The following is a 15230-nucleotide window of genomic DNA, read 5'->3' as shown; positions in this document are numbered from 1 at the left end:
CCTTTGGTATCCTCATGCCATGTCCAAGTCATTTGTTACTTGTTTTTGTTTTCCACCATGGGAAAGTCACTTTTAGGATAGACTGAATGTTTGTTCATCTGTTTCCTCCCCTTTAGTGCTGAAGGAAGCCATACGTCTGGTCAGAGTAATGGCAGAGACCACCAAGCACTTGCGAAAGCAGTACAGGTTCATCAGGACACGCTGCGTACCATGTACTTTGCTTAACATGTTTTAGTGTTTAGCGATTTAGTACAGAGTTGGATTCACATGAGACCAGCTACACTCAGACCAACCGTTGCCCAGCCCTCATGACAGCCAGCAAGGAGCAGGATGCATCTAGGTTCTTTTCCATGTGCAAGAAAGAAAGCCGTCCCTGAATTAAGACTTGGATTTTGAGCTGCAGACCTGTAAAACTCCCCTCCCCCTGCCCTCATCTTTCACCCCTATCCTCTACCCTTGCCACTGTTGGAAATGTGGTTTGCCAAAATCTATAGGCTGCTTTTCAGAATACAGCCCCAAGTTTCCTAAAATTAATTCAAGAGCTATTATCTCAGGGCTTTAAAAACAAACAAAAAAAAACCACACACAAACAGACTTTATTTTACCTGTCATTCAATTTACTTGTGAACAATCTAATGCACCACAAAATTGATGGGATTCAAAAGCTGTGACTTTCCTTAAAGAGTACAAAGGAACAAAAACAGAACACTATTCTGGTTTTAAAGCCTTGGCTATTCCATATGCATCCACTAGTTTTATTTTCAAAGGCAAACTAGTTTGCTCCCATTGTAACTTATAACCAACTTTCTACTAAGCAAATGGCAGATTTATTTTCTGAGCTTTGTTCTCCAATGCCTCCTTTTCTCCTGCGTTATTGATGTTTTTATTAGATTAAATACAAACCTCTTGCCAGAAATAGGACATGTTGAAAACTTTTAAGAGGTCCGAGCAATTGGCAGATAAGTGCCATTTTAATAAAATTTTGTAGGAAAAAAAAAAAAGAAAAAAAGTACCGACAGCTAATCATAAGATTTGTCCTCTAGGACTGTGATACTTACTTTCCAAAGTCTCTAAAGAATACGGGTCTGTGGTGATAAATACAGTACAATCCTTTTTCACTGTTGAGTCTTTAATGTAAAAAAAAAAAGATTATATATGGTTAGCAGTATTAATGTGATAGGTTAGGCGCTGTTATTTTATTTGCCAAGGGGTGCTCCTCATATATTCTGTTTGACATATCAAGAGCATTTTGGATTCTAGAAATGAAAACCACATCATGTGGATACTGATGTCTGAGTACAGGAATATGCAATTGACTTTAATGTGACAGAGCTCAGAGAGGCATATAATTAGTGTGGATAGTTTAACCTGCAGTTCCAGAAAGAACAAGTGTGCCCGCATCACAGCGAGCGGCGTTGTTTCCATGAGCAGTTCTGATGGGCACATGCCCTCCCTTCTCCATGGGTTTAAGCACAAAATGGAACTTATGTATTCTTTTGGTTATTGGGAAGCCAAAATATGTTGGTGTTCAGGAGAGCAGTTCTGTTTTCTGGTTTATCATGGAAGTGTCATGGAATCTATGCAGTAAAATATCTAGGAAAAAATTGACGTTTCCTTGCAGAGAAAGAGTAATCTCTCTGTTGTGCATTAAGTCAATAGTAAGAGAGATTCGGCCATTCTCTTAAGAGAAGCATTAAAATTGATAAGTATGAGGCATGTATATTTCTGTCAGGGTTTGCACACTGGGGTCACTTGCATTTATTACATGTATAAACCATTGCACTAATAGCGATATATCATGGACAATTTTGAGGGGATACAAACAAGAACACTGTTTTGTGCTGATTTGCTCTTTTCCTGTGCGATATTTTAAAGCAACTGATCCACGTTAAATGTGTAGACATAGGAGAAAAGTAACCTTTGCTTCTTCACCCATTAAGCTTTCTCATTTTGTTCTATCATTGAACCACATTTACCTCCAGCCAACATGGCAGGCAACCAGCTTATTTGGAGCTATGGACTGGACTGTGGTGTAGGCTCCTAAGTTCTCTGTATTTGTTATTTTACTGGCTATGAGTTTGGGGGATTTAACCACACTTCAAGTTATAATGAACACCTTGCCCATGTTATTTTGGCTGAAATAACAAATGGATGAGTGTCATTTACATATCTATGTATGTATATGTGTGTGTGTGTTTGTGTGTAGTGTGTGTGTGTGTGTGCTTATCTTCTAATGGCATTAGTCTTATCTTGCTGTTTAAGTCATTTGCTGTATCGTTTTCATTTTATAAAAAAAAAAATTGTTCCAGAAGATTTTACAGGAAATGTTGCCATTTTCCTTCCCTTTTAATGGTGTGTGGCACTTAACTTATTTTGAGAGGGGTGAAAATTCATTCTTGGCTCAAGTTTTAACCTGAGTTAGAGCCTAAAGAGATAATCCTTTCTTGTACCAAACTGGTGGGAACCAAAATCAAATTAGTTCCACCCTTTTCTGAAACCACCTGTGGGCTCTGTTGAAGTTCATTAGGTTTGGGAAGAAACCTGCTTTTCACACTGATTGAAACTGCAAGGGAATATTGAGGGAAATGGACAACAGAAAAGGGGGTGGGGGATGCCTTTCTAAGCTAGAAGTACATTTGTAATTGCCAATCAAGCACAGACTAATAGAGACTTCTTCTAGGATGTTCCTGTCAATATTTCAAAGGGAAGAATATTTTCTTAAAAGTGGGCCTAAAGGACTTTGAGAATTACTCTATAGGTCTGTGCTGTAACTGCTTTTGTAAGACTTTTTAATATACAAAGCATTAATAGACCAAAATATCTCCAATATGTTTGTAATTCTTTGGTTTTACAAAATTAGAATGGCTCTAACTAGAACAGTCTCTCAGGTAATAGTTTGTTTTGTAAAAGTTCACCAGTTATGGGGTTTTTTCGGGGGGAAGGGAGGGAATATAAATTTTTTAAATAATTTCTCCTATAAGTGATGAAGAAAAAAATCTCTAAACTAACAATGAATTTCATGGCTGTATATAGAATTTTTTGAGATGAAATTCAAAATTAAGACCCTCTTTACATGGTGGCCAAAAGATATTCCTTTCCAAACAGTTATTTCTGGTTGTGTTTCTACATAAAATGCCCCCAAGATATTGTGAACAGGTGAACTGTGCTTTACCCAAAGTGGTGTTGCTAGTGAGCACACCCATTAATTTCCTTAAAGTGAATATTCCCTTGTTCTCATCATTTGTGATTCTTTTTTCACCTGGCAGGGACCCCTGATTCTTTCTTTGCTTTTTTGCCCTGCCTGTCTCAAATAGGTGTACCTCACTTTAAGTAAACTGGGTATGTGAACAGTGATATAAAATTTCCAGTGTAGATATAAAAGATAAAGTTTATCTAATTGCTTTAAAAAAGGTTTCACAATAGAATTCTTTTTACTGTTCACAGTAAGATTCCTTTTAAGCATTTGAAATGTTTTGGTTTACAAACATTCTTATTTACACACATTAATGATGGTGATACCTCACACTTATATAGTGCTTTACAGTTTACAGAAGTGCTTTCACATCCATCTCATTTGATCCTCACAACAACCTAGTGAGGTCAATAAGGACAGGTATTATTGTACCCATATTACATATGAATGAACTTGTATCAATAGCTGTGTGAAATGACTTGCCCAAGGTCACACAGCTAGTAGGTAGTAGAGCCAAACTTTTAAGTCCAGGTCTTCTGACTGTAGTGCTCTTTGCAGAAATGTGTTGTTTCCTAATTCTGCCTACCACCCATAGTTAATGATCTGTAAACCAAGACTTAAGTAGACTTGGGAAGCCTATTTAAAGAAGCCAATTGGGAGTTGGGGGGGGCGGGATTCTTTTGTCATCAAAAATATTCCTTACTCATCTTTGGTAAGTCTGGGTTTCCGTAATCTAAGTTTTATAAAGCTAAAATTAACTTTTGGCATTTTCAGGATTATGAGTTGCTTTCTATCTGAAGGCATCTTTTTTTTTAAGGTAGTTGGGGTTAAGTGACTTGCCCAGGGTCACACAGCTAGTAAGTGTCAAGTGTTTGGTCTGAGGCAGGATTTGAACTCAGGTCCTCCTGACTTCAGGGCCAGTGCTCTATCCATTGCGCCACCTAGCTGTCCCCGGGCATCTTTTTTGTATGTAAACTTGTGACTCCATGGGCCTGGTGTCTCCATTTTTCCACTAAAAATCACATTGCCTTTATATAGTTTTTTTTGCACCCACTCAAAACCACAGGGGCACTCAGAGCTGAAATCATTTATATCATAGCCTCAATATGCACTTTGGTAACATGGCTTAAAATCATGTCTATCTGGGCCCAGCTGTGGCCAGTAATAATTACTAATGTTTACCCAAGCTTTTGAGTATTCATAACAAGAGGCCTGTTAGATTTTGTTCCTAGGTGGGTTTTTGTTTGTTTGTTTTGGTTTTTTTCTGTTTGTTTGTTTTGGTTTTTGTTTTTTTAAGAAAAAAAGTTTTTTAATTAAATGCAAAAATTGCTATTTATTTCAACATAACGCCCTAGTTTGATTTGGCCAAAGGGTCTATTCCATTTCACAGCACCTAAGTTATTATAATATAAATTTTTATCACAGACTTTATGCTTTAGCTTAGCATGGGTCCTTTTAACTTCTATAAAGGGAAACACCAGAGTGTAATTTTGCAAGGACAGAGCACTAAATAGATTGTTATTTTTCTTACCTACATGGAGTTGTGTAATTTTTCGTCACTCTGTAATGATTCAAATTTCCCTCCTGAAATATTTGCCTGTGCTTAGTCTAAGTAATGCTAAATTTAGACCAGCTGTTTTTTTTTCAATAGAGATAGTGTTACATTAAGGCTTCTTTAAGCATTTGTCATAGAATGCTAGAATTGGAAATAACCTGGGTCAGCCTTCTCATTTGACAGATGAGGAAATGGCCTCAAAGAGGGAAAATGATGTGACCAAAATCATACTGTAAGTGAGAGGCAGAACCAGGACTAGGACCCAGGTTTTCTGATTTTAGTTGCATGCTTTTACCACTGCATCAATGAGGCTCTATTAGATGGTGTCTGGTGCTAAACACCACATAACTTGTAGTTGATTTCTCATGTTATCGTAGGACTTGGACCTGAAAAGAAACTTACAGATCATTTAGTCCAACTCCCTTCCCTTCTCTCCTGCTCCCTGCCCAGAATTCTACCAATGAAAAAAAATTGAAATCTTGAGTGGTTGTGACTTTTCTGTGGTCACAGCAATAGCAGATAGCAGAGCCAAAATTCAAACTTAGGTCTTATCTAAAAATCCAGAATTTCCCCCCCTCTCTCCCACTTTATCATGCTATAATAACTAGGATCTCAACACTTCTCATAGTTTCAGATCTCTTCGGTGGTAGCAGTAGATTTTTTAAATGGGTATTTCCCTGTGTTTAGTATAATTCAGTTAGTGTATGTGGAAAAGTTTGGTTACTGACTTAATACAGAGGGCCATTTTGGTGGCCTAGACAAGCCATAAGAAATTTTTATGTGATCTCTTCTGATCTTGTATCTTTCTCCCACAAGACAAGGAATGTACATCAAATGAAAATTTCCTTCTCTTCAGGCTACTCCCTTTCAAAATACAACTTGCATTTATATTTAGGTCCTTCCCAAAGCAAACTGCTCCCTAGTAATTTCACTGGCTGTTTAGGCTGGCATAAATTTTTTTTTTCAATTTAAACAGTACACTTCTGACTTTTATATTGTGGGTGTTTCTCCATGTGCCCCAAAATACACACATGCTGTCTGTTTTATAAGCAAACCTTCAACTCAGAATAATTGCACTGATTTTTTGAGAACTTCCTTTTACTTGTGTCAGATCTTTGTCATCTGCTGTAGCTATTTGAAAAAGACTGTATATAATGTTATGAATTGCAGAAATAGAAATGCTATCGTTGATGTACTTTGTTTTTGTGATACTGCCACATTTACAGTATTAAGATGTTAAAACTGTGTGGGTTAAAATTCCTTTTTTCTCTTCAATTCGTGTCTGGTGACATTTCATGAAGGATGGATTTAGCTTGTTTCTTTAGAAGGATATTTTTCAGTCCTCATTTCTAATACATTTTCTCCATTAGTTTTAAAAAAAAATATTTAAAGAAGATTGTAAAGCTTTTGAACTTTTTTCCTTTTATGCTTTCTTTAGTATTATTTGTGGCTCCAAAGCTTATTTAAGCCACTTCAAGCACTTGGTCAAATTTTATAGGAAGGTAATGTTCACAAAAAAATTGGATAGCTCTCTTTTACCTATTTTGAGTCAGTCATAATCAAAAGCTATGGGTTTAGCATTCTGTTCAAATTGCTTTTTATTTAACCTGTAGATGCTAGAGATCCCAGAATTACAGTATTGCTCATATATATGGCATATGATCTGATAGCTACATATTTACTCTAGCTCTAAGAGGTTAACTGATAAGCTTGTCGTTACGTTCAAATGTCTCAGAAACTTGAGTGGTTTCTGAATTCTAAAATGTTTTTTTTTTTGCATATGTTGATGTGACATGGACTCCGTTATGTTCTTTATAATCCTACGTGTTTGGATATGTTTTTGCCATTTAATTGTTAAAAGTGAATGTATTGGTTTGGCCAAATCACTACAGTTGGTGATTTCCAAATATCTCTTAGATAGAAAGCAGATACAGATAAAGGCTACCTCTGAATTCTTAAATAGATTCATGTTTGCTCTTCAAAAATATAACTCAACACTGAAAATAGCCAAATTATTGCCTAAATAAACTGAATTGTGATCATTCAGTCCTGACTTGCAAACTCATGTGCCATACTGTGACCCTTCAGTAAGCACTCATCATCTCTCCAACTGCCTCAGAAAGCAGGAATGGATAGTGTTGAAGCCTTTTCTGTCCAAGCTGTTCTCCCAGAAATCAGAGCAGCTGCCCTCGGAAGGTTGACACATTTGTTTGGATTCAGGCTTCCATGTGGCAATATTTTGAAACAGCCAGCACTCTTCTGATTAGGGTTTCTTTTCCTGTTTCAAACACAAAAGCACTTTTTCTCCATTCCATACTTATAAGTGGGTTGACAATTATTTCTACCCTCAGTCCTCCCTTACCACCTCCCCTACCTATAGATATACCTTCAAGTCAGCTATTAAAAAAATTTTTAATAACTATTTTTTTTAAAAAAAAAACAGAAGATAGACACATTGATTTTGCATGATAAAGTGTAAAGTTAATCTTATTTCCTACTCAAAACTAAGCAGAATTTCACCAATAAAAATCTCTTTTTTTTCCTGTCCCGTATCTGCTAAGAGATAGGGCTTTTTATTTAAAAGAAATGGGGGGTCAGGTAGTAGTGGGGAATGGTGGGTAGTCAATATTGGGGAAGGCCTTTAGGGCCTTATCTCAAATCTTGAAATATGAATGTACCCTAAAGGTGCTTTGAATGCTCAGACACAAAACTCTAGAAAGTCTGTGCTAGTACAGTATATTCTTTTTGTTTACAGTAAACCTAAATAGGCTTCCTTTTGCTTAACTCCTTTACTGTCAGGAATTTTCTCATTTATGTGTGCACAGAATTCTAGCTTAGTGTTTTAGTATGACTTATTTTCATAATCAGCAAAGCATAAGGTAGAATTTCATGATTTTCTCCTAATTTTGTGGAATTGAGAATGGTCACTTAAAAGTTCCTGTCGTTGAACAGTGTTTTCATAAAGAAGTTTGGACGGGTGGCATGGCTGTGATCTGATGAAGGACAAATAGAGAAAGCTCCTTTGTTTAAAAGCTCTTAATTCTCTGTTGACATTTTGGAATAGAGTCCCAAGTATAGTATTAGCTCAAATTACTTTCTTAAAACCAATTCTTTTCAAGCCTTTATTGCTCATTTTGGCCACACATGCACACATCTTAATCCTGAAAGAGCTGTGTCTTTAGCATGTGTGTTACATATTTATTTCTTGCCTGTCTTACTTAGAACATGGTGGTAGCACTATAATATTATACATAGATTATGATGTAAAGAATTTAAACTTTTTTTAGCATGGACCCCTGGGCTTTTCTCTTTAAGGCCTTTTTGAGTAATCCATATTAACATTTGTTCTCTTGTCTCTGTGGCTTAGAAGGCCAAAGAGGTCTAGACTAGATGATGTTTCTTGGAGACAAATACTTTTCCTTGTTTTATGAATGGGGACTTTTTTTCCAAATTCAGATGTCGTTGTTGCAAAGGTCTGCCTTTGGAAAGGCCACTTATCAGAAACTCTGAAATTGGCCTTTCTAATTATTTTTGATTTTGTGGAATATTAGAATATCCATTCAATTCAGCATATACAAGGCACCCACTCAGTCAAGCATTTTATCAAGCACTTACTATGTGCCAAGACCTTTGTACAAGGCCTTGTGCCAGCACTGGGGATATAATTGTCCACGATGTAAAGAATGCTGATTTCATTTATTTGGCTATCAGTGTAACTGCACCTTAGGAGAAAATGGGGGTAAGTTTTAAGGACTTGGGGGTGTGTGTGTTATTATCTTGAATATTGTGTTCAACTAAACAGAATCATTGCTTCAATGGGGGTGGTAGGTGAGCACCTCCTCCCAAGGCCTTAGGTGAGTACCACTATCATTTCTCCTCTTTTCCACATCATTGTGTTAGAAGACCTGATCTATACAAAGCAAGATTCAAGCCCTGAATCACTGTGCTTTTCAAAGTTGGGCCCTTGATATCCTTTCCAAAAAATTTGGGGAGGTGGGTGTACAGAATGGGAGGCTATTAATATAATGGGAAAGTGTCAGTGTACAAAATGTTCGACTCAAGTTTGAAACTACTTGCTTCCTAGCTTTATTTTTTTTAAAAAATGGTCCTACAGAGGCCCCAGGTCTGTGGATTTGGGATGCTAGCTGTTTCACAATTGGAATTGTCTGATGTTGTAGGTGCCTGCTTCCTTCAGTCCTTCTGACAAAGTCCAGGCTCAGTGGGTTTCCAGGACATTGCATGACCCATCTTTTAACCAGGTATTGGCCAGTAGTCATCAGTTTATCCATCTCCCAACCAATGGGTGGTTATTTTTGTTCTCATACCTAGATGAGTCATGGAAAAAGCAAATAAAACAATAATTATTTTATGCGCAGGGGCAGGTATATTACATTGAGGTCTGAACTCAGAGTCAATGAGTCTAGAGTTAAAATCCTGCCTGTGACACTTATTATGCACCCAAATGACTCTGGGCAAGTTACTTAAAACTATGTATGTGCTTCAGGCAACTCTCTAGGACTTATATACTAAACTATTGGCGGCAGTAGCTCCTTTTGTTGTGGAAATCACAAATCCTATAGATATTCTTGTTTATATATGTGTGTATGTATAATATATGTCTATGTATGTGTGTGTATGTATATATATATACACACACACATATATATATATACATACACACACATATACAAATACATAGATTTATATATATATATATATATATATATATATACACGAATGAACACAGTCCCTTGTGTCTTTGTAAAATGCTTCTGAAGACCTCAGCTGTAAGGTGCTATTTAAGTATGTACTGAATACTATTATTCTTTACTGTTTGGGGTTTAACTTAGTTATTGTTCATCCTGCTAATGGTGAATGTTTTTTAAGTTACTTATTTACTTTAAGGGTGGCAGGGGTAAATGAGTTCAGAAACAACTCCATCTTTTCACATCTGAAATCTGAATTGTGTTTATTTTTTAGGATCAAGTATTAGCAAGTTCTTGGCTCTGGGGCTGATTAAAATTCAAAATTGACCAACTTAAATCTGGCTTAGTTCATTTTAAGGGAATAAACTGTTTAGTTTGCTTATAAAAAAGGACTAATGATGTTTATTCTTTTCTATCTCTTGCCCCTCCCCTCTACCAGAACCCCTCAACCCCAAAGGCCTTTTGGCTCTAAGAGAGGAAGTCATTTGTTAATTAATTTAGTGACCCTTCTTTCAAAGCAGAGTGTATAAGTAAGACCAAAAGCTTACAGAGCAGCTGATTGACTCTATACATAGCTCTCTTTATGTCAAGAGTTAATATATGTATATACAAGATTTGAGTCCTGGGTCTGCTTGGGAATTTTAATATAGCTGAGGAACGTATAAAAGCATAAGTGTTTTATAATTAAAGAGGAAAATGGGTTTTTATGAAAAGCTGTTCTTTAAGTTTACAGTGAAGAGAATAATTATGTTTCTGTGCAACAAAGTGGTTAATTACTCATGCAAAAAAGAGAATGTAGTATTTTAAAATCCAGACTTTTCTTACCTCTAGTACACTTCAGGTTACTTGACTGACATGTACGGAGGGGTTTTAACCCTTAGTTTTAACAGGTTTTCTAGTTTTATTTTATTTTTATAAAATAATCTAAAAAGAACCAAAAATTAAACTCTTTCATATGTGGCTCTAATCCCCACCCCCACACCACACCTCACTACCACCCAGAAGCATTTTAGACAACATTTTGAATCAAAATGTTTTCTCAACATTTAAGGTTTACTATTTTCTAAGAATAGAGCAGCTAAAAGGCCTCATTTCAAGTGGTACTAAATATATATGGATTAGTTTCTACCTGTTCCGTGGATCTATATGAAGATGTCTTGTGCTTGCAATATAGAGACCATACAGTGCTGTTTTGTAAAACTGACAGTTCTTATATAAATTGCTTTATTTATACGCATTTGCTTTCATGTATAATTTTCATTTACTACATGGTTTATAAAAGTTAAGTGTAGCATATTACAGTACATGTTAAATAGACTTGAGACTTCATGTAGTTGAATACATTGTATGTATCCTAAACATGTTAAATAGCTTGCATGATGCTCATGTGGTGACCCCACTTTAAATTAAGCCTTAATATGATGTTAGGTTTGTAAGCTTCAGAGTATGCAAAAATACTAGAATGAGGGAATTGGCCTGTTCAAACCAAGAAGATACATAGTAATTCAGAGAGGCTTCTCACCTGAGATGTAAAGGGAAATGTGTAGGCCTAGAGCTTTCTATCTATACTGTGACCTACCTAGCCACTGGCTATTGTCGTCCTTAGATCTGTGTAAAATGGGCCATTGTGCATTTCTATGGCAGTCAAATAGAATGTCAAGTTCAGAAAATTCTTGGCACTTTTTCAGGGTTTTTCTTTTCTTCCTTTTGGTCTCATTTTGCTTTAGTCTTTAATTTTTCCATTCAGACATTTATTTATGCCTGGAGTTCTGATGTAGTGTATAAACCCTTTTTGCAAACCTGTTCAAGTTCTAAGCTTTCTTCATATAGTGCCATCTGTCGTCACTTCTACATACAATTTTACACTGAATTTTTTTTTTAATAAAACATTTTCAACTTGAGGTAAACAAAGTGGAGGGGACCCAGCTTTCTTTCCAATGTGGATCTACCTCAGTTAAACAGTTGGGTGCTATTTAAGAAGTGTGGCGATGAGATTGGAAAAAGTGACCAAACAGTAAGGTATGACTGTGCATATACATCTTGACAGTTCTTTGGAAGCCAGACTTTCTGTTTAATGACTATCTCATGTTTGAGTTCTCTATTCTTTGTGCCTTTTGGTTTGAGTCCCAATGCATTTTTCAAAATCAACATAAGAAATAAACTTATTGCCAGTGAGGAAAAACAAGCCAAACTGGCTGCAACATTTAGCTATTTTTTTCCCTATCCAAACACAGTAGACTTTTTATACAAAGAAAAAAATCAAGAAGCAAAATTCATACTTCTCAAACAATAAAATCCCCAACTCTGCTATGCATATGTTTAAAGCAAACTTTTGATTTTCAGTGGTAATGAAGAGGTTTTTGAAAATCAGATCATCTGACCTAGATATAAATGTCAACCTCTTACTCTGGTAGACCATACAAGAGCCCCTATTTAAGGAGTAATATATGGCCTGATTGAAGATTTTTCTCCTCTCCTATCCCTGCCCTCTGGAAGATCTAATAAATGGTGATATAAGAATATAGAGCTGGAGGAAACTTTAAAGGTCATTTAGTTCAACCCCTCATGTTACAAATGAGGAAACTGAGGCCCAAGGAAGCTCAAGTGACTTGTCCAAGTTTACACAGATGACAGTAGTGGACCTGAGATTTGAACCCAGTTTCCTAATTCTCAAACCCAGTGCTTTTTGTCTGGAGAGGCAGGGGGCCTGATTAAAAAACTGGGTCAAGGTAACCAGTGACCGCAAGAGTTGGCGTGTGTATATGTACATATGTAAGGAAAGGCGAGAGTACAATGTAAGGAAGAATAATTTTCCACATTTTTATATTCAGCAATCTAGAACTCTACTTTTTTTCTATAATGTATATCTTTTTTACTTAATTCTTTTGGGAAAAACTTTTAAGTTGTATTATACAAACTGTCTTCAAGCCTTTTACTAATTCGACTTTATACCAGTAACAAATCCAGAGTAGGAAACTTTCCTGTAGCAGTTAGTTTTACAATTTTTAAAAGGTCTACATCAGAGTTATAAGAGAACCGACATTCCTTAGTGGCAGAACTTTACAAGGTTCTGTAAGGCTTTTGCTGCAGAGACTCAGTGGGTCAATTCCTCTGTTAGTGTTTTTATAAAGAAAATAAAGACTCCATCAGGTCTATACTTAAGCTATATTTTATAAAGAGTAAATCATCCTTTAATATGCTGCGTGTAAATGATCAGCATTGTTGCACTTTCTCAGTAATAATGTATGCCCTACAATTGGCTCCTAGACAGGGACTTTAAAATTAACTTGTTTTGTGTGTTTGTGCGCGTGGGTGTGTGTGTGTGTGTGTGTGTGTGTGTGTGTGTGTGTGTGTGTATGTATGTGTGTGTTTTTTAACATAACAGTAGTACTTTGGGGCAGATGATAAAACTTATAGGTACCTCAAGAAATTAAGAGCCTGAATATGCTGCATTTTGTTTCTTTCACTTTTACATGTAGCAATGTGTTCGCTTTCATTACCTTGTTTAGTCTATGAATTGCTAACTGTGTTGCTTCTAGGATTCCCAGAGGATGTTGCAAGGCTTTTTAAAAGTTCATCTTGCAGGTTGTAGTATCCTTTTAAGTTTATTCAAATGCAGTCGCTTTTTCAAAGATGTCACTCTGCATTGTGTAGTGTAGAAAAAGATGTTTTCACACAAAAGGACTTGAGCAAAAGGATACTGCATTTATAAACAGACAATAATGTTCCTAATCCCTTCTGCTCATGCTGCTTTCTTGATTCTTTTCTCAATATCATCAAAAGGTTGGTAGCTGGTTTCTAAATTCAAAAATTAAAAATCACAACTATTTTGAGAAACACACACACATATCACATCACATCACATCACATCACATTACATCACATAGCTCAAAGTTTCAAAAGAGCCTTTGCAAAACTTCAATTTGAGCAAGTAGCCCCAAAGGTCAATGCTGCCATTAGATTGCCTCATCAGCCTAGTTAATCTAAAGACCTAGTTTCCTATGTGGTCCTCCTTCAACTGTGTTCCATTAAATTCAACCAATGTTATAAGTGTCTATCATATGCAAAGCATTGTGCTAGACGCTGGGGATATAAAAACAAAACAAAACCCCTAGTTCCTGCCCTGAAGGAGCTTACATTTTACTTCCCCTGCATTTCTTAGTCCCCTGCCTCCAAAGTCCTCACCCGAAGAAAAAGTGAATCCAAAATAAGTAGAGATGGGGAATTGTCTGGTTTGAGAAAAGAGAAACTGGTGAAGAAAGCTCTAAGGCTGTGAAACTGAGCATCTATTGTCATGTTTAAGCTTTGATGGGTCCTTTCAAGCTTGTTTTTTGCTTCCTAGGTTAAATAGTTTGCACTACTTTTGCAATAAATTCATGGAAAAACTAACAGTTAGTTTGTTTTGTTTATTACTGTGTGTGTGTATATAAACTAATCCTAAAGAGTTAGCATAGTGTTTTTTTCCACCTCCGTACATAATTCTTAATATGCGCAGAATGCTGTAAATCTGATAAAAAAAAATATGATGTGAATGATATTTTATAAAGTTATTTTGTATGGTGTCAATTTTGTTTTGCCTCATAGTACGTCAGCAAAAAAAAAAAAATAAAACTCATATTTACGACTATTTGTTTGAAAGATCCTGAATTATTCAAATATTCACTTGGGTACTTTCACACAGGTGGAAATTGAGAAATTTAAAGAATTATGTTAAGATAGAAGTATAGATTTCCTGTGCTAGCAACTCTGATATTTAAGAATATACCAAAGTCAGGAGTCACTTGTGAAAGGTAAAAGGTTTTCCTATTAGTAGATGGAGTGAGAGTGAGATGGAATGAAATTGAAAGAATGGATGAAATAACTGTGAAGAAACACCATTGCAGAGACCCACAAGATATAATTTCAGTCTAATATTCAATCTAATATAACCGAATTGTCAACATAGTTAACTAGTCTACTATTTCCCAGTTCATATGTTTGCACACTGAAATTTGTTAACGTCTTAAATCTTTAACTTAAATTTGTTTAAATTTTTTACCATAAAATTGGTCAACATGGGGGGAGAAATACTGCTAATGAGTACAATGTTAATCAAGTTTTGATTCTATTACAGTATAGAATAACTAAACCTTAATAGTACAGGATACAATTTAAGGTCATCATCTCTACACCAACCCTTTATAGAGAATGAATGAAAAAGACATTTATATTAAGGGCCATACTATGTGCCTAGCATTATAGATGCAAATAAGCATGAGAACAGAAAATAAGTTCTTACTCTCAAGGGATTCACTTTCTAAATAGGAGAATACGAAGTTTCAGCTACAAATTATATGGAAAGGCAGAATGGTCCTTAGGTTGCAGTAGCAAGGAGATAGTAATGTATATTTAAAGTGATTTATGCTGATAAAATCTCATGTTGAACCATTTTATAATGCCAAGGATTTGGGTGGTAAGAACTTTCTTTTCTGGGTCTACAGAACAGTTGGCAAGACACAAATCTACTGGGGTTGATTCCCTGGATAATGGCTGGGGGTGGGGAGGGGTAAATTGGAAGCAGGGCCCATGGTCAGGGGGCTGTTGCTATTCCTGAGCTCAGGGTCTTTGGCTGTCTCTGGGTATGATTAATCTAGCTCCCGTTAGAAAGTAAGGAAAGAGACCCATTGATGTGATGTCATCATGTAGAAGATCTGTTTTAAGTCCCAGCTTTGAATTTAACTAGATGTATGGCTTTGGGCAAGTTTTTTCATCTCTGGATTTATTAGCTCATTTGGAA

The 15230-nt window shown here is 36.0% G+C and overlaps 1 protein-coding gene across 1 annotated transcript in view; it reads left to right on the top strand.

The window, feature by feature from the left end:
- Positions 1-14081, top strand: part of AGO2 (argonaute RISC catalytic component 2) — a 157126-nt gene extending 143045 nt beyond the window's left edge. The window contains 1 exon segment of the mRNA XM_020967055.2: positions 117-14081. Within this exon segment, the coding sequence (XP_020822714.1) occupies positions 117-225 (109 nt within the window). The 3' untranslated portion in view covers positions 226-14081.
- Positions 14082-15230: the final 1149 nt, after the last annotated feature.

Source organism: Phascolarctos cinereus, unplaced genomic scaffold (assembly GCF_003287225.1).
Source record: "Phascolarctos cinereus isolate Bilbo 61053 unplaced genomic scaffold, phaCin_HiC Scaffold_4;HRSCAF=312, whole genome shotgun sequence".
NCBI classification, from domain to species: Eukaryota; Metazoa; Chordata; class Mammalia; order Diprotodontia; family Phascolarctidae; genus Phascolarctos; species Phascolarctos cinereus.
Note: the sequence above shows the minus strand (reverse complement) of the source record. Positions and strands in the feature narration are given on the sequence as shown.